The sequence below is a fragment of the Oncorhynchus gorbuscha genome, linkage group LG09 (assembly GCF_021184085.1).
Source record: "Oncorhynchus gorbuscha isolate QuinsamMale2020 ecotype Even-year linkage group LG09, OgorEven_v1.0, whole genome shotgun sequence".
In the NCBI taxonomy this organism is placed as follows: Eukaryota; Metazoa; Chordata; class Actinopteri; order Salmoniformes; family Salmonidae; genus Oncorhynchus; species Oncorhynchus gorbuscha.
The window spans coordinates 27811159-27824525 of record NC_060181.1 but is presented as its reverse complement, the minus strand read 5'-3'; the positions used below and the strand labels follow the sequence as shown (position 1 = coordinate 27824525).

The 13367-nt window shown below is 44.5% G+C and overlaps 1 protein-coding gene across 4 annotated transcripts in view; it reads right to left on the bottom strand.

The window, feature by feature from the left end:
- LOC124043339 (PHD finger protein 14-like) overlaps nt 1-5167 on the bottom strand; it is a 119743-nt gene extending 114576 nt beyond the window's left edge. For all 4 annotated transcript variants that reach the window (XM_046361857.1, XM_046361859.1, XM_046361858.1 and 1 more), the window contains exons 1-5: nt 5022-5167; nt 4093-4209; nt 2821-3147; nt 2297-2730; nt 1505-1652 (exon numbers count right to left, since the gene is read on the bottom strand). In XM_046361857.1, the coding sequence (XP_046217813.1) occupies nt 1505-1652; nt 2297-2730; nt 2821-3147; nt 4093-4209; nt 5022 (1027 nt within the window). In that variant the 5' untranslated portion in view covers nt 5023-5167. The remainder of the gene's footprint in view (nt 1-1504; nt 1653-2296; nt 2731-2820; nt 3148-4092; nt 4210-5021) is intronic.
- Between the last annotated feature and the right edge of the window lie 8200 nt (nt 5168-13367).

The window sequence follows — 13367 nt, the reverse complement described above, 5'->3', positions numbered from 1 at the left end:
CCTGACCCCACACCACTCAGCATGGTTAACTCTGTTCTGCTCTGGTCTCTCCAATCCCTGACCCCACACTACTCAGCATGGTAAACTCTGTTCTGGTCTCTCCAATCCCTGACTCCACACCACTCAGCATGGTCAACTCTGTTCTGCTCTGGTCTCTCCAATCCCTGACCCCACACCACTCAGCATGGTCACCTCTGTTCTGCTCTGTTCTCTCCAATCCCTGACCCCACACTACTCAGCATGGTCAACTCTGTTCTGGTCTCTCCAATCCCTGACTCCACACCACTCAGCATGGTAAACTCTGTCCTGATCTCTCCAATCGCTGATTCAGCATGGTCCCCTCTGTTCTGCTTTGCCTCTTCTCATGGAAATTAGACAAGTCTCAGAGGAACACAATATTAACACAGGGAGGGAGATGTGTCCTACAGTACGTCTGCTCATACACCATTGGTGATTAGGCCTGTGCTCCTCTCCCGTTATTTTTGAGTGGGGTGTGTGCGTACTGTCTCTCCCTAAGAGCATCTGTGTGAGTGTTGCTCGAAGGACTGACTTGCAACACTGCACTTGAAAGACTCTGACTCTCAAGGTTACCCTCTGATTTAGTGCTGCCAATGGCCATGGTGTGTGCGTACGTGCCTACATGTGTGCATACATTCCGTTTCTAGGGGCTTTAAAAAAATCAGTAAAACATCTGTAAATAAATAAATAAAGTGGTCGTAATTGAAAATTATAGCGGTCACATTGATCAGTTGTGTGCATGGGCAGCGTTACCACGCCTGTCCAGAGGAGAAGGCCACATCTAACAGACGATTTAAGGAGCCATTGATTTTGTCTCCAACCAGTCAGAGGGAGACACAATGAGCTAATAATGCTAGATGAAGAAGAGGGTTAGTCTGTTAGTTCCCCAGGCCAGGACTGTATGGGGAGAACGCACTTCTGGTTTGCTGGTTTCCCTGCTTATGTTTAGGTGTTGGGTGTTGGGTGGACGGTGAAGGGGTGATTATTTTGTGTTTGCTTCTGGTTGTGGGTATATGGAACTTGCAACCAAAACTTCTATAACCCCAGCCTGGCACACAAACACTGCCTCATCTTTAAATCTCTGCCTTGACAGAATTTATTTTTCTTCTGACCCAAACCTGAACAGCTACCAATGTAGTCCTAGCCCTTCTAAATGTTTCTGATCTGTGCTTACCATAGAATAACAACAGGCTACCTCTTCAGGCAAAAACCTGACGCAACGTCTGATTTTGGTTGCTAATTAGTTATGTGTCCACAATCATGAATTGTACTTGAAATAAACCAACCTTTGAAATCCTGCTGTTGATTTGTGGTTGAAATTAGTGTACTTTGACCACTTTTTGCAGTTTCAACCAAAAGTTCAATTGATGCCAACGTCAGTATGTTGAACAGATACAACATATGATGTTGAAACAACCCTGGTTCAAAGTATTTTTGCCTGGTGGGACTGTTATATACAGTAACCTATCTCTCTGGAGCTGCTAACCTTCATGTACGGTCACGCCACAGTTATCACACTGGATGATCTCGTCAGCGTCCTCGCTGTTGTCTCCCAGACACACACAGCAGATCAGGATGTGTTCCATCCTCTGGGCCGCCGCCCTCCACGTCTGGGCACGCTCCAGCAAGGCATCCTGTGTAGACAGGAAGTGGCAGACACAGTAAAGTTTCAGTAAAACTATTATAAATGCACCCGTATACACTACATTCTGTTGAGCTGTTGTACACATTCTATTCTTAACTAGGTTAAATTTATCTAAAAAAAATATATATATATATTTTTATCTCCGTGTTTGAATGTAACACACGGTTACGTGTGAATCTAATATGCTCGTATGCACCGGACCCCAAAAATAAAGTTCCGGACCTCTGCAAAAAAAGTTCATCCAAGTTGTAAATCTAAAACCGCTCACAATCCCCCCTCTCCTTTGGCCACAGATCATTACTGATAGATAGTAGTAGGCTAAATCTCATTCACACTGATGGACTCCAAGCTAAGTCGATTAGCTTAACACAGAGCTGTAGCTCTCTAGCAGTCTCTGTGGTTCTCTCACTCTGATACCATCCAATCTCCTCATTGGATTATATAACTCTGTGGCACAAAGCAACATAGTGCTGGGCTGGCTAACACACCTGAACTAATGAAGGATTTAGAGAGTTATGCAAACTTATCTAACAACTTTCACGACTACATGATATGCCTAAATGCTGAGGGCCTGAGGCAGTTTGCTAACAACAAACTGTGATACTGAGGACAAGGACATGACGTTGTATTTACCTCATTGCTCTTTCCCTGTGACATGCTGTCGTTGGTCAGCTCCTCGTCAAACACACTGCTGCTCTTCACTTTCCTATTGGGTTTCTTCACCTCTTTATCACTGTCGCTACTGCTCCCTTCTTCATTGTCATCTTCATCACCTCCATCGTCATCCTCGTTGTCGTCGTCGTCATCATCACTACCACTCCCTCCGTCGTGATCCTCCTCGTCCTCCTCTCCCTCACTCCCTCCTTTCTGGGCAGCCGCCGTCTTGCCCTTCTTCTTGCCTGAGGCGGGCCTCCAGTCATTGTCGTCTTCGCTATCGTAGTCGTCCATCTCGTTGAGCTCGTCCATGGTGGTGAAGTCCAGCATGGGTCGGTTCCGACGCAGGTTCCACTTCTTGGGCTCCTGTGTGGCGGCCGTTGTTGAGCCTCCGTCCTGCGCATTACCATTACCTGGATCAAAGTTCAAGGGGTTTTATTGGTCACGTTTACAAAAACATTTCAAAACAACGAATATAAAACAACCATTTTAAAACAGCCTACCTGTGCCACTCCCGCTTCCTCCACTCCCAGCCTCTGTGTCCGAGGCCTTCTCCTCTCTCCTCCGTCGGCCCCTGGGCACCCCTGATGGAGCAGGTTCTTTAGTGGTGGTGGTGCCAGTGTCATAGGACAGCTGCTGTTCCTTGGTCTTCTCCTCTTCCTCAGTGGGGGTGTCGTCACCGGTCAGCTCCTTGGTCTGTTCTTCATCGATGCCGTCCGTTGCAGAGCCGATGTTGTCCGAGCCGCTGTCATTGTCAGAGTCCTCAGCAGCGCTCTCCTCCTTGGACCCCTCCTCCTCCTCATCACTACCAATGGCACTACCCTCTGACCCTAGAGCAGGGGAGAGGAGGACAGAAGGCATTATCAACATAGAGTATGAATCAAAGAATGTCTGCTGTCATAATCTCTCTCTTTTGATGTTATTTTCTTGTATTGAAACACTTAAAGATAAACATGACCTGAAGGACTGTTATGATCAAATCATGTTGATAAGCGATAACAGCGAAGTTGAATTGAGCTCTCTAATCTGCAATGCAGATCAACAATCAGATTAACAAGAGCTGTTGGATTTCAAGGCCTCAGATGACAGGTCGAGTGATCAAAACCACAGAGCCCAGGGGGTTCACAGTCATTGTAAAATGTAAATAATAATTTGTTCTCAACTGACCTGCCTAGTTAAATAAAGGTTAAATAAAACAATTCACAGTACTGTAGAATCTCATTATCAGCAGTTGGCCACAGTGTGTGTGTGTGTTTCAGATAGGATGGATAGAGACCTCAGGGCCGACCAGAGCAATAAATCCAGCCCAGGCAGACAGTGGCAGGTCAAGATCGCCTCAGTGGCCACAGCCTGTCTCTAGATCATGCAGGGAGTCAGTGAGAAACACACTGCTCTACAAGGTTGCTACCAGACACAGACAAGCAGGGTGATGAGGTCTTCATCTATACTTCAGGACGCCTGCACCTCACAGTGGGGCGGCACTGGCACACACCGGACAGAGAATCTTGATGGAGAAAATATCACAGCTGCACATTGAAGTGTCATTCAAAGCTATTCAAGCCACAGCTAAATAGAGCATTCATGACTATGAGTAGCTTAGTCTACAATAGAAACCACTGACTTGCTTTTGGGGACATTTCAAATTGGTTTGAAGATAGGTGGAACTCGGAATTAGGCCTTTCTCCTCTCCAGTTCTATCTGAGCTGACAGATGATGTGAATCGCAACATAACAGGAAATAACTGCATATGTGGTGGAAGAAAATGTGTAATTTACCTGAGGCATCTGCGTCTCCCACTTTGAAATCGCTGTCATCTGAGCTGTCATAATCTAAAGCGTCCAGCAGAGAGGCAGCCAGAGGCTTCACCTGCCTGCGCTTTGACCCACGGTCCACTGGGGAGAGAGGAGGAGGAGAAGAGTGGAGAGGAGAGGGGATTCAGTGCCATGGAAGAAAAGCACCCCCACCATTATAATTCAAAGCATGGCCTGGGTCGTCATTTAATGTACTGAAGTTTGCAAACAAATTCAAAGCATGATTACAAAAATCTCAAAACAATCTAAAATAAATAAATCATTTTATTCTGCTGCAAATTTTCAGCTGCCTTGCGTTGTTGTTATTTTGGAATGATCAAAATACATATTACAGTATTTGCCATGGTCTGGGGATCAGACAATATAGCATATGCAAGCACCGGTATTGTGGTGTTGGTAATCATAGCAACGCACATCTGTCTGTGGTAACTTTGTTGAGACAAGAGTGCATATTGTTATGCAGTGCATGTAAAACACAGCTAGCTGGTCCTGCAGTGATCTAGAACGCTAGCTTTCTCTATTCAATTATTAAGGAGATCATGCTGGCTAGCTCGATAGCTAGCCAACTAACTGGCAAATTATCTAGCTAGCCTGTTAGCTACTAGCTAGCTAAAGCTATCTTACAGAACACATGTTTTGACAGATATTCCAAAAACATAGCTACAACTGTTACAATGTAGTTAGCTAGCTAATTAGATAACGTTATTGATTATTAGCTGGCTAGATAGCTACGTTAGCAAGATAAACAGCCGTCAACTGTGAGGCTAGCTAGCAATGACTCGAACGGACCGTAGGTATGTTATTCCATTCTCTTCGGGAAATGTTTTTTTTTCTGCATAAAAGCATGCTACTTTCTTCTGTCAAATGTGCATTATATTGAAAATAACACTCACTTTATCCGTTTTCTCGTTTTTACTTGATTGAACAATGGCACAAAGAACGCCTCCTCAAAACATGTTATGCGCACAACGTTTGCTACAAGAAGTGGTGACGTTCAGCACAAAGGGATGTTGTAACCCTGGTAACCGCATAATTGTCTTTGATGATGAAGAAGGTTTATGTAAATTCTCGAGGATGGAGAGATAACACAAATAATAGTTTTTTTAAAATTACATTTGACACAGATACGGATATAAGACCAGGAACCTCAATAGTATATAGTAATAGTAATAGTATAGTAAATATGTTTAACATTGTAGGCAGTATTTTCTTTGATAGGATGAAATACACCTCAGAGTCCCAGTGATGTCATGGTAAGCCAAAGTGCTGAGTCCCGTCAGCATTTTACATTGGCGCCATAATTCTGTCTGACACATCTACAGATGTAGGATCTTAATTTGATCCTGGTTGCTACAGCATGAAGTTAATCCTGCAGCAACAGGACATTATTATGTGGATTATATTCCATGGACATTTTTGTAGGGGTTGATAAATTTTTCGTAAGGGACAATCATGTCTGAAATGTGAAAGTGGAAATAACAAACTTCATATCCTTTTTAAACCTCAAATATACTACAAGTTTAAGTTCTCCTGCAACAGTGTGATCAAATGAATATCCTACATTTGTAGATTTGGAATGATTAGGTCAAAACCAGATCTGATAGAACAAAAATACCTCAAAATCTGTATCTGGGTTGAGCAGAATGTTGTCAGAATGTTGTCATCTTCATTATCCTTATGAACTTACATTCATATGAACTTCTGAATTATTATTTTCCGACTTGATGGTGAGTAGGTAGAAAAACACCTCTGAGAAAGTCTTCCTGAAAGTACCAGATGATTTTCCTTTTTTGATTTAACCTATACGACTGTGCTGGTGATGGTGAGTTAGATGCAGATTATGTTGGATTTGATATTCACTTTAATTGCCTTTGGCAATCCACTCAAAGAGCAGAGTTCTGACGATACCATAGTTACTGGCCTTCCGTGCTTGCACAACCTGTCTCCATCACAGGGAGATGTGAGAGTCAATAGGGTCAGCTGGCAATTGCCTTATCTCTCACTCTTTCATTCTTTCCATGAGTGTCTCTCTTACTGTCAACTGATGTGGGATATTGAATGATAAATCACTTGAGATGTAGGCCTATCACATAATTGCACAGACTACCAGTAGGCTAGTTCTGCTTTCCTAAATGGCACCCTATTCCCTATATACTGCACTACATTTGACCAGAGCACTATGGGCCCTGGTCAAAAGTAATGCGGTACTTATGGAATAGGGTGCCATTTCAGACACAGCCTATGTCTATATTGAAAGATAATGATGTTATGCATGTTGAGTTGAGTGATTAATATCAAATATACATTACATTTAAAAGGTTTTTCCTGCCTGCGGGTGGTGAGCTGTTTAATTCTAAAAAACAACATTGGATATTTTCATTTCTATTAAAACATGACATTTTTGACAGGTTATCACAACCACACACACTGTAATAGCTACATTCATTTTAAATCCCATATAATTTAACTCTATGTCAGAAATCCAAATAGCAACAACATCAGATCAATTCATGTCCTATTTCAACCTGAGACATATTCTCGAAAAACTTGTCTGAAAAGCAAACACAGGTAAAGAATTGTTGTTTTGTCATGTTTGCAGATGGACGTTTGTTTCTATTGTCCTCCTTTGACTTTGGCAGTTTAGCAAACAGGAGACGATTAAAATAAATGAGCCTAGATTGATCCTGATACATGCAAGGGGAAGACTGATGGGGGAGGCGAGCGGAAGGGATGATTACAACCGCCGATGACTAATGGCACTGTATCTTGCCTCGAAAGCCCTAGTTTCTTTCTCTATTGTCTGGCATCAAAACACTTCTGGGATATCACCATGGCCATCAGCGTCAACATCATCATTGACATAAACATTGTCACTTTTCTGTTTTGTTTCATTTACACATAAGATGTGTATTTGTTGACTGAGAGAGAAGTGAAAAGGATTCACACTAAACTAGTCAAGGTCAATACAGTATGATTGATAATACAGACATACCTTGACCTCGAAACAGAACATAAAGATTGTGAGTCATTAAACAGCAGAGTCATCATAGAAGCCATTTTGGCCTATTTATGCAGTTATTGTATTGTCTATAGAAGTCTATAGTTTGTCTGTCTCTGTATGTCATTGGTCACTGGTCCCATGACTATAGGCACACAGGTGACCAGAAATGCACATTGAGGGTCAGTGAGACCCAGTGGTCTAATTAAATCAGCCTGTACAGTATGTAACTTGCTTACTTTTTTAAAACCTTTTTGAAATGTAATTTTTATGAACACTGGAACTAGTTATATAGGGCTCTGTATTATTGAACAATTGTTGATTTTTTTAAAGCCTACACTAGTGTGCAGTATGACAACATGCAAAGGTAGCCAACCTGTCTTCTGGAAAGTTACCCTCCTGCAGGATTCTGTTCCAACCGTAACTAGGCCTAATATCATACCAGATTCTATGAATTGGTTGCTAATCAGGACCTGTATACAGCGCATTCAGAAAGTATTCAGACCCCTTCCTTTTTCCATAATTTTGTTACGTTAAAGCCTTATTCTAAAATAGATTTTTTTTTAAATAATAGACTCGAATCTGAGCTCAGGTGCATCCTGTTTCCATTGATCATCCTTGAGATGTTTCTACAACTTGATTGGAGTCAACCTGTGGTAAATTCAATTCATTGGACATGATTTGGAAAGGCACACACCTGTCAATATAAGGTTCCACAGTTGACAGAGCAAAAACCAAGCCATGAGGTCAAAGGAATTGTCAGGAGACCCCCGATACAGGATTGTGTCAAGGGACAGATCTGGGGAAGGATACCAAAACATGTCTGCAGCATTGAAGGTCCACAAGAACACAGTGGTCTCCATCATTCTTAAATGGAAGAAGTTTTGAACTACCAAGACTCTTCCAGACTTCCAAGTTGTCAAATGACGAATACCAAACGTGTTTTTGCATGGATTCCGCGAGTGCTAGCTGGCTGTACTACAGACACCTGTCGCCGTCGTGGGAAAGACTCATTGTTATCTTTTCGTAAAACAACTGGTTGCAGTAAAGAGCCAACCTGGATACTAAGGAGATCCTGAAGGAAATCGACGAGTACCAACAGCTTTATGCTATGGAGGAACAACATACTTCATCATAGAAAGATCCGACTACCTCACAAAATAACTTTAACCCGACAAAAAAAAGAAAAAGATTCATCTCTGTTTGGCCCTGTCCGGGGGTGTCCTCGGATGGGGCCACAGTGTCTCCTGACCCCTCCTGTCTCAGCCTCCAGTATTTATGCTGCAGTAGTTTATGTGTCGGGGGCTAGGGTCAGTTTGTTATATCTGGAGTCTTCTCCTGTCCTATTCGGTGTCCTGTGTGAATCTAAGTGTGCTTTCTCTAATTCTCTCCTTCTCTCTTTCTTTCTCTCTCTCGGAGGACCTGAGCCCTAGGACCATGCCCCAGGACTACCTGACATGATGACTCCTTGCTGTCCCCAGTCCACCTGGCCGTGCTGCTGCTCCAGTTTCAACTGTTCTGCCTTATTATTATTCGACCATGCTGGTCATTTGTGAACATTTGAACATCTTGGCCATGTTCTGTTATAATCTCCACCCGGCACAGCCAGAAGAGGACTGGCCACCCCACATATGCTCTCTCTAATTCTCTCTTTCTTTCTCTCTCTCGGAGGACCTGAGCCCTAGGACCGCGCACCAGGACTACCTGACATGATGACTCCTTGCTGTCCCCAGTCCACCTGACCGTGCTGCTGCTCCAGTTTCAACTGTTCTGCCTTATTATTATTCGACCATGCTGGTCATTTATGAACATTTGAACATCTTGGCCATGTTCTGTTATAATCTCCACCCGGCACAGCCAGAAGAGGACTGGCCACCCCACATAGCCTGGTTCCTCTCTAGGTTTCTTCCTAGGTTTTTGCCTTTCTAGGGAGTTTTTCCTAGCCACCGTGCTTCTACACCTGCATTGCTTGCTGTTTGGGGTTTTAGGCTGGGTTTCTGTACAGCACTTTGAGATATCAGCTCATGTACGAAGGGCTATATAAATAAATTTGATTTGAATTTGATTTGATCTACAGACACGGATGATTTACTTACCATTGAATTAGAGGCTAGTGCTCTGGCTGGAATCCATGCAACACTGGAAAAGTTGTGTGAGGAGGTAGCAGGGCTGAGGGGGAGTTTAGTCAGAGTGAAATTCTCACACTCCAAGGAGAGAACAAGACACTCACAGCCAAGGTAAAAATACACGAATCCAACATGGATTGTCTACTCAGGGAAAACAGGGTGATGAAGGAGTCGCTACTAGACATACAAAGTCGTAGCATGCATGAACATTTTTTTTCTGGGATTTTTGAGGACGCATCCAATAATCCAGAGGGCGCGATCAGAGAATTCATGCAATCCGCCTTGAAACATTCTATAGAGACTGTAAACAAGGTGGCTTTCCACCAAGTACACATACTTGGAGCTCGGAGCTACAAGACTAAGGGTCCCCGACTAAATCATCGCAAAAATTTGAACACTACCAACTAAAAGAGCTGATCAAAAGAGAAGGGGGCTTAAAAGGACCAAATTCGGTCTCAATTACCAATTTCCAAGGGAGATAAATTAACGTCGTAAGAGAGTGTAGCCAGTACAGGGGCAACAGAGGGAGAAGGGTAAGCGTGCCTTTCTCATTGTGGACAAACTCTTCATAGATGGACAGCTATTCTGAGGCAGCTCCATAACACCATGGCTGTACTAAATGCTACAGGGACTTCAGGTTACAAAAAAAAGAAAGTATGTGAATTGTAAAAATATCTGAACACTATGAAGTGGATATGAACACACACATATTCAATTACATGCTCGGTTTCACATACGGACTTATACATACACACACTTGATCTTATTCTCTTCTCTAACTATCTCTTTCTCTCTTTTCTCTTCTCTTCTCACTCTCTCTGTTGTCGAGAACTGCTTTATAATTTAATACGTTTCTTGTTTCTCTATCTTTTTTTATGTATTTGTCTACAAGTTTATATATGTTTACAACAAGCAAGGGGAAGATATCAGAAGAGGCATTGGGGAATATTAACATATGGTACGGAATACATTTGTACTGTGGTGAAGCCGTCTCTATAGTAATGCAAGGTCTCTTTCATGATCATGTGAAACGTCAATTGCTATGGAAATGCTGGGATGTGTTTTTCAATGATGTTAAAGGTAATTATGATGCAACTATGATGGTGATACGATATGGATTACAATTATCATCATGAATATTAAGGCTATATGCAATACATGTTATTTTTTTTTTTTTTTACTTGATTTAAACAGGTAGGCAAGTTGAGAACAAGTTCTCATTTACAACTGCGACCTGGCCAAGATATAGCAAAGCAGTTTGACACATACAACAACACAGCTACACATGGAATAAACAAACATACAGTCAATAATACAGAAGAAAATGTCACGCCTTGGTCATTGTATTTTTGTGTTTTCGTTATATATTTAGTCAGGCCAGGGTGTGACATGGGTTTATATGTTGTGGTTCGTATTGGGTTTTTTGTAGTTATTAGGATTACGGCTGAGTAGGGGTGTTGCATAGGTTTGGCTGCCTGAGGCGGTTCTCAATCAGAGTCAGGTGATTCTCGTTGTCTCTGATTGGGAACCGTATTTAGGTTGCCTGGGTTTCACTTTGTATTTCGTGGGTGATTGTTCCTGTCTCTGTGTAGTTTCACCAGATAGGCTGTAATTAGGTTTCACGTTCCGTTTTGTTGTTTTGTATTTGTTTCAGTTATTTCATGTACCGCGATTCATTCATTAAAGACATGAGTAACCACCACGCTGCATTTCGGTCCGACTCTCTTTCAACAAACGAATAACGCCGTTACAGAATCACCCACCACACACGGACCGAGCAGCGTGTTAACAGGCAGCGACAGCATGAGCAGCGAAGGGAGGACGTTATGGACAGCAGAAGTATGGAGTATACTACGTGGGAAGAAATAGACAGGTGGGCGGTCGACCCAGAGAGAGTGCCGGAGCCCGCCTGGGATTCGCTGGAGCAGTGCGAAGAGGGCTATAGGAGAATGGGGTCGAAGAGAAAGACACGGCGGCGCAGGCTTGGTGCTCAAGAGCTCCAGTGCGCCTGCACGGTCTAGTCTATCCAGAGCCACCTCCACACACCAGTCCTCCGGTAGCAGCTCCCCGCACCAGGCTTCCTGTGCGTGTCCTCGCTCCAGTATCACCAGTGCCAGCACCATGCATCAGGCCTATAGTGCGCCTCGCCTCTCCTGTGCTGTCGGAGTCTCCTGTCTGTTCAGCGCTATCAGAGCCTTCCTTCCCTCCTGCGCTGTCGGAGTCTCCCGCCTGTTCAGCGCTATCAGAGCCTTCCTCCTCTACAGCGCTGCCGGAGCCTCCTGCCTGTTCGGAGCAACCTGAGCTGTCAGTCTGCATGAAGCAGCCTGAGCTGTCAGTCTGCAAGAAGCAGCCAGAGATGTCAGTCTGCATGAAGCAGCCAGAGCTGTCAGTCTGCATGAAGCAGCCAGAGCTGTCAGTCTGCAAAGAGCTGCCAGTCTGCAAGGAGCTGCCAGTCTGCAAGGAGCTGTCAGTCTGCAAGGAGCTGTCAGTCTGCAAGGAGCTGCCAGTCTGCAGGGTGCTGTCAGCCTGCATGGAGCAGTCAGAGCTGTCAGTCTGCATAAAGCAGCCAGAGCTGTCAGTCTGTATGAAGCAGTCAGAGCTGTCAACCTGCATGGAGCAGTCAGAGCTGTCAGTCTGTATGAAGCAGCCAGAGCTGTCAGTCTGCATGAAGCAGCCAGAGCTGTCAGTCTGTATGAAGCAGCCAGAGCTGTCAGTCTGCAAGAAGCAGCCAGAGCTGTCAGTCTGCAAAGAGCTGCCAGTCTGCAAGGAGCTGTCAGTCTGCAAGGAGCTGTCAGTCTGCAAGGAGCTGTCAGCCTGCATGGAACAGCCAGAGCTGTCAGTCTGCAATGAGCTGTCAGTCTGCAAGGAGCTGCCAGTCTGCAAAGAGCTGCCAGTCTGCATAGAGCAGCTAGATCTGCCAGTCAACCAGAATCTTCCAGATCTGCTAGTCAACCAGAATCTTCCAGATCCGCCAGCCAGCCAGGATCTACCGGAGCCTACTACCTGCCTGAGCTTCATCTCAGTACTGGGCTTCCTCTCAGTACTGGGCTTCCCCTCAGTACTGGGCTTTCTCTCATTACTGGCTTCCCCTCAGTTCCGGGCTGTCCCTCAGTCCCGAGCTGCCCCTCAGTCCCGAGCTGCCCCTCAGTCCTACCCCTCAGTCCCGAGCTGCCCCTCAGTCCCGAGCTGCCCCTCAGTCACGAGCTGCTCCTCAGTTCAGTGGGGTTCTGGGTGAGGACTATTAGGCCATGGTCAGCGGCGAGGGTGGATTATCCCAGGACGCGAAGGGGAGGAACTAGGACATTAATGGAGTGGGGTCCACGTCCCGAGCCGGAACCGCCACCATGGACAGACGCCCACCCGGACCCTCCCTATGGTTTTGAGGTGCGTCCGGGAGTCCGCACCTTAGGGGGAGGGGGTTCTGTCACGCCTTGGTCATTGTATTTTTGTGTTTTCGTTATATATTTGGTCAGGCCAGGGTGTGACATGGGTTTATATGTTGTGGTTCGTATTGGTTTTTTTGTAGTTATTGGGATTACGGCTGAGTAGGGGTGTTGCATAGGTTTGGCTGCTGAGGCGGTTCTCAATCAGAGTCAGGTGATTCTCGTTGTCTCTGATTGGGAACCGTATTTAGGTAGCCTGGGTTTCACTTTGTATTTCGTGGATGATTGTTCCTGTCTCTGTGTAGTTTCACCATATAGGCTGTAATTAGGTTTCACGTTCCGTTTTGTTGTTTTGTATCAGTTATTTCATGTACCGCGATTCATTCATTAAAGACATGAGTAACCACCACGCTGCATTTCAGTCCGACTCTCTTTCAACAAACGAATAACGCCGTTACAGAAAAAGTCTATATACAGTGTGTGCAAATGAGGTAGGATAAGGGAGGGAAGGCAATAAATAGGCCATGGTGGCGAAGTAATTACAATATAGCAATTAAACACGAATGGTAGATGTGCAGAAGATGAATGTGCAAGTAGAGATACTGGGGTGTGAAGGAGCAAGATAAATAAATAAATACAGTATGGGGATGAGGTTGTTGGATGGGCTATTTACAGATGGGCTATGTACAGGTGCAGTGATCTGTGAGCTGCTCTGACAGCTGGTGCTTAAAG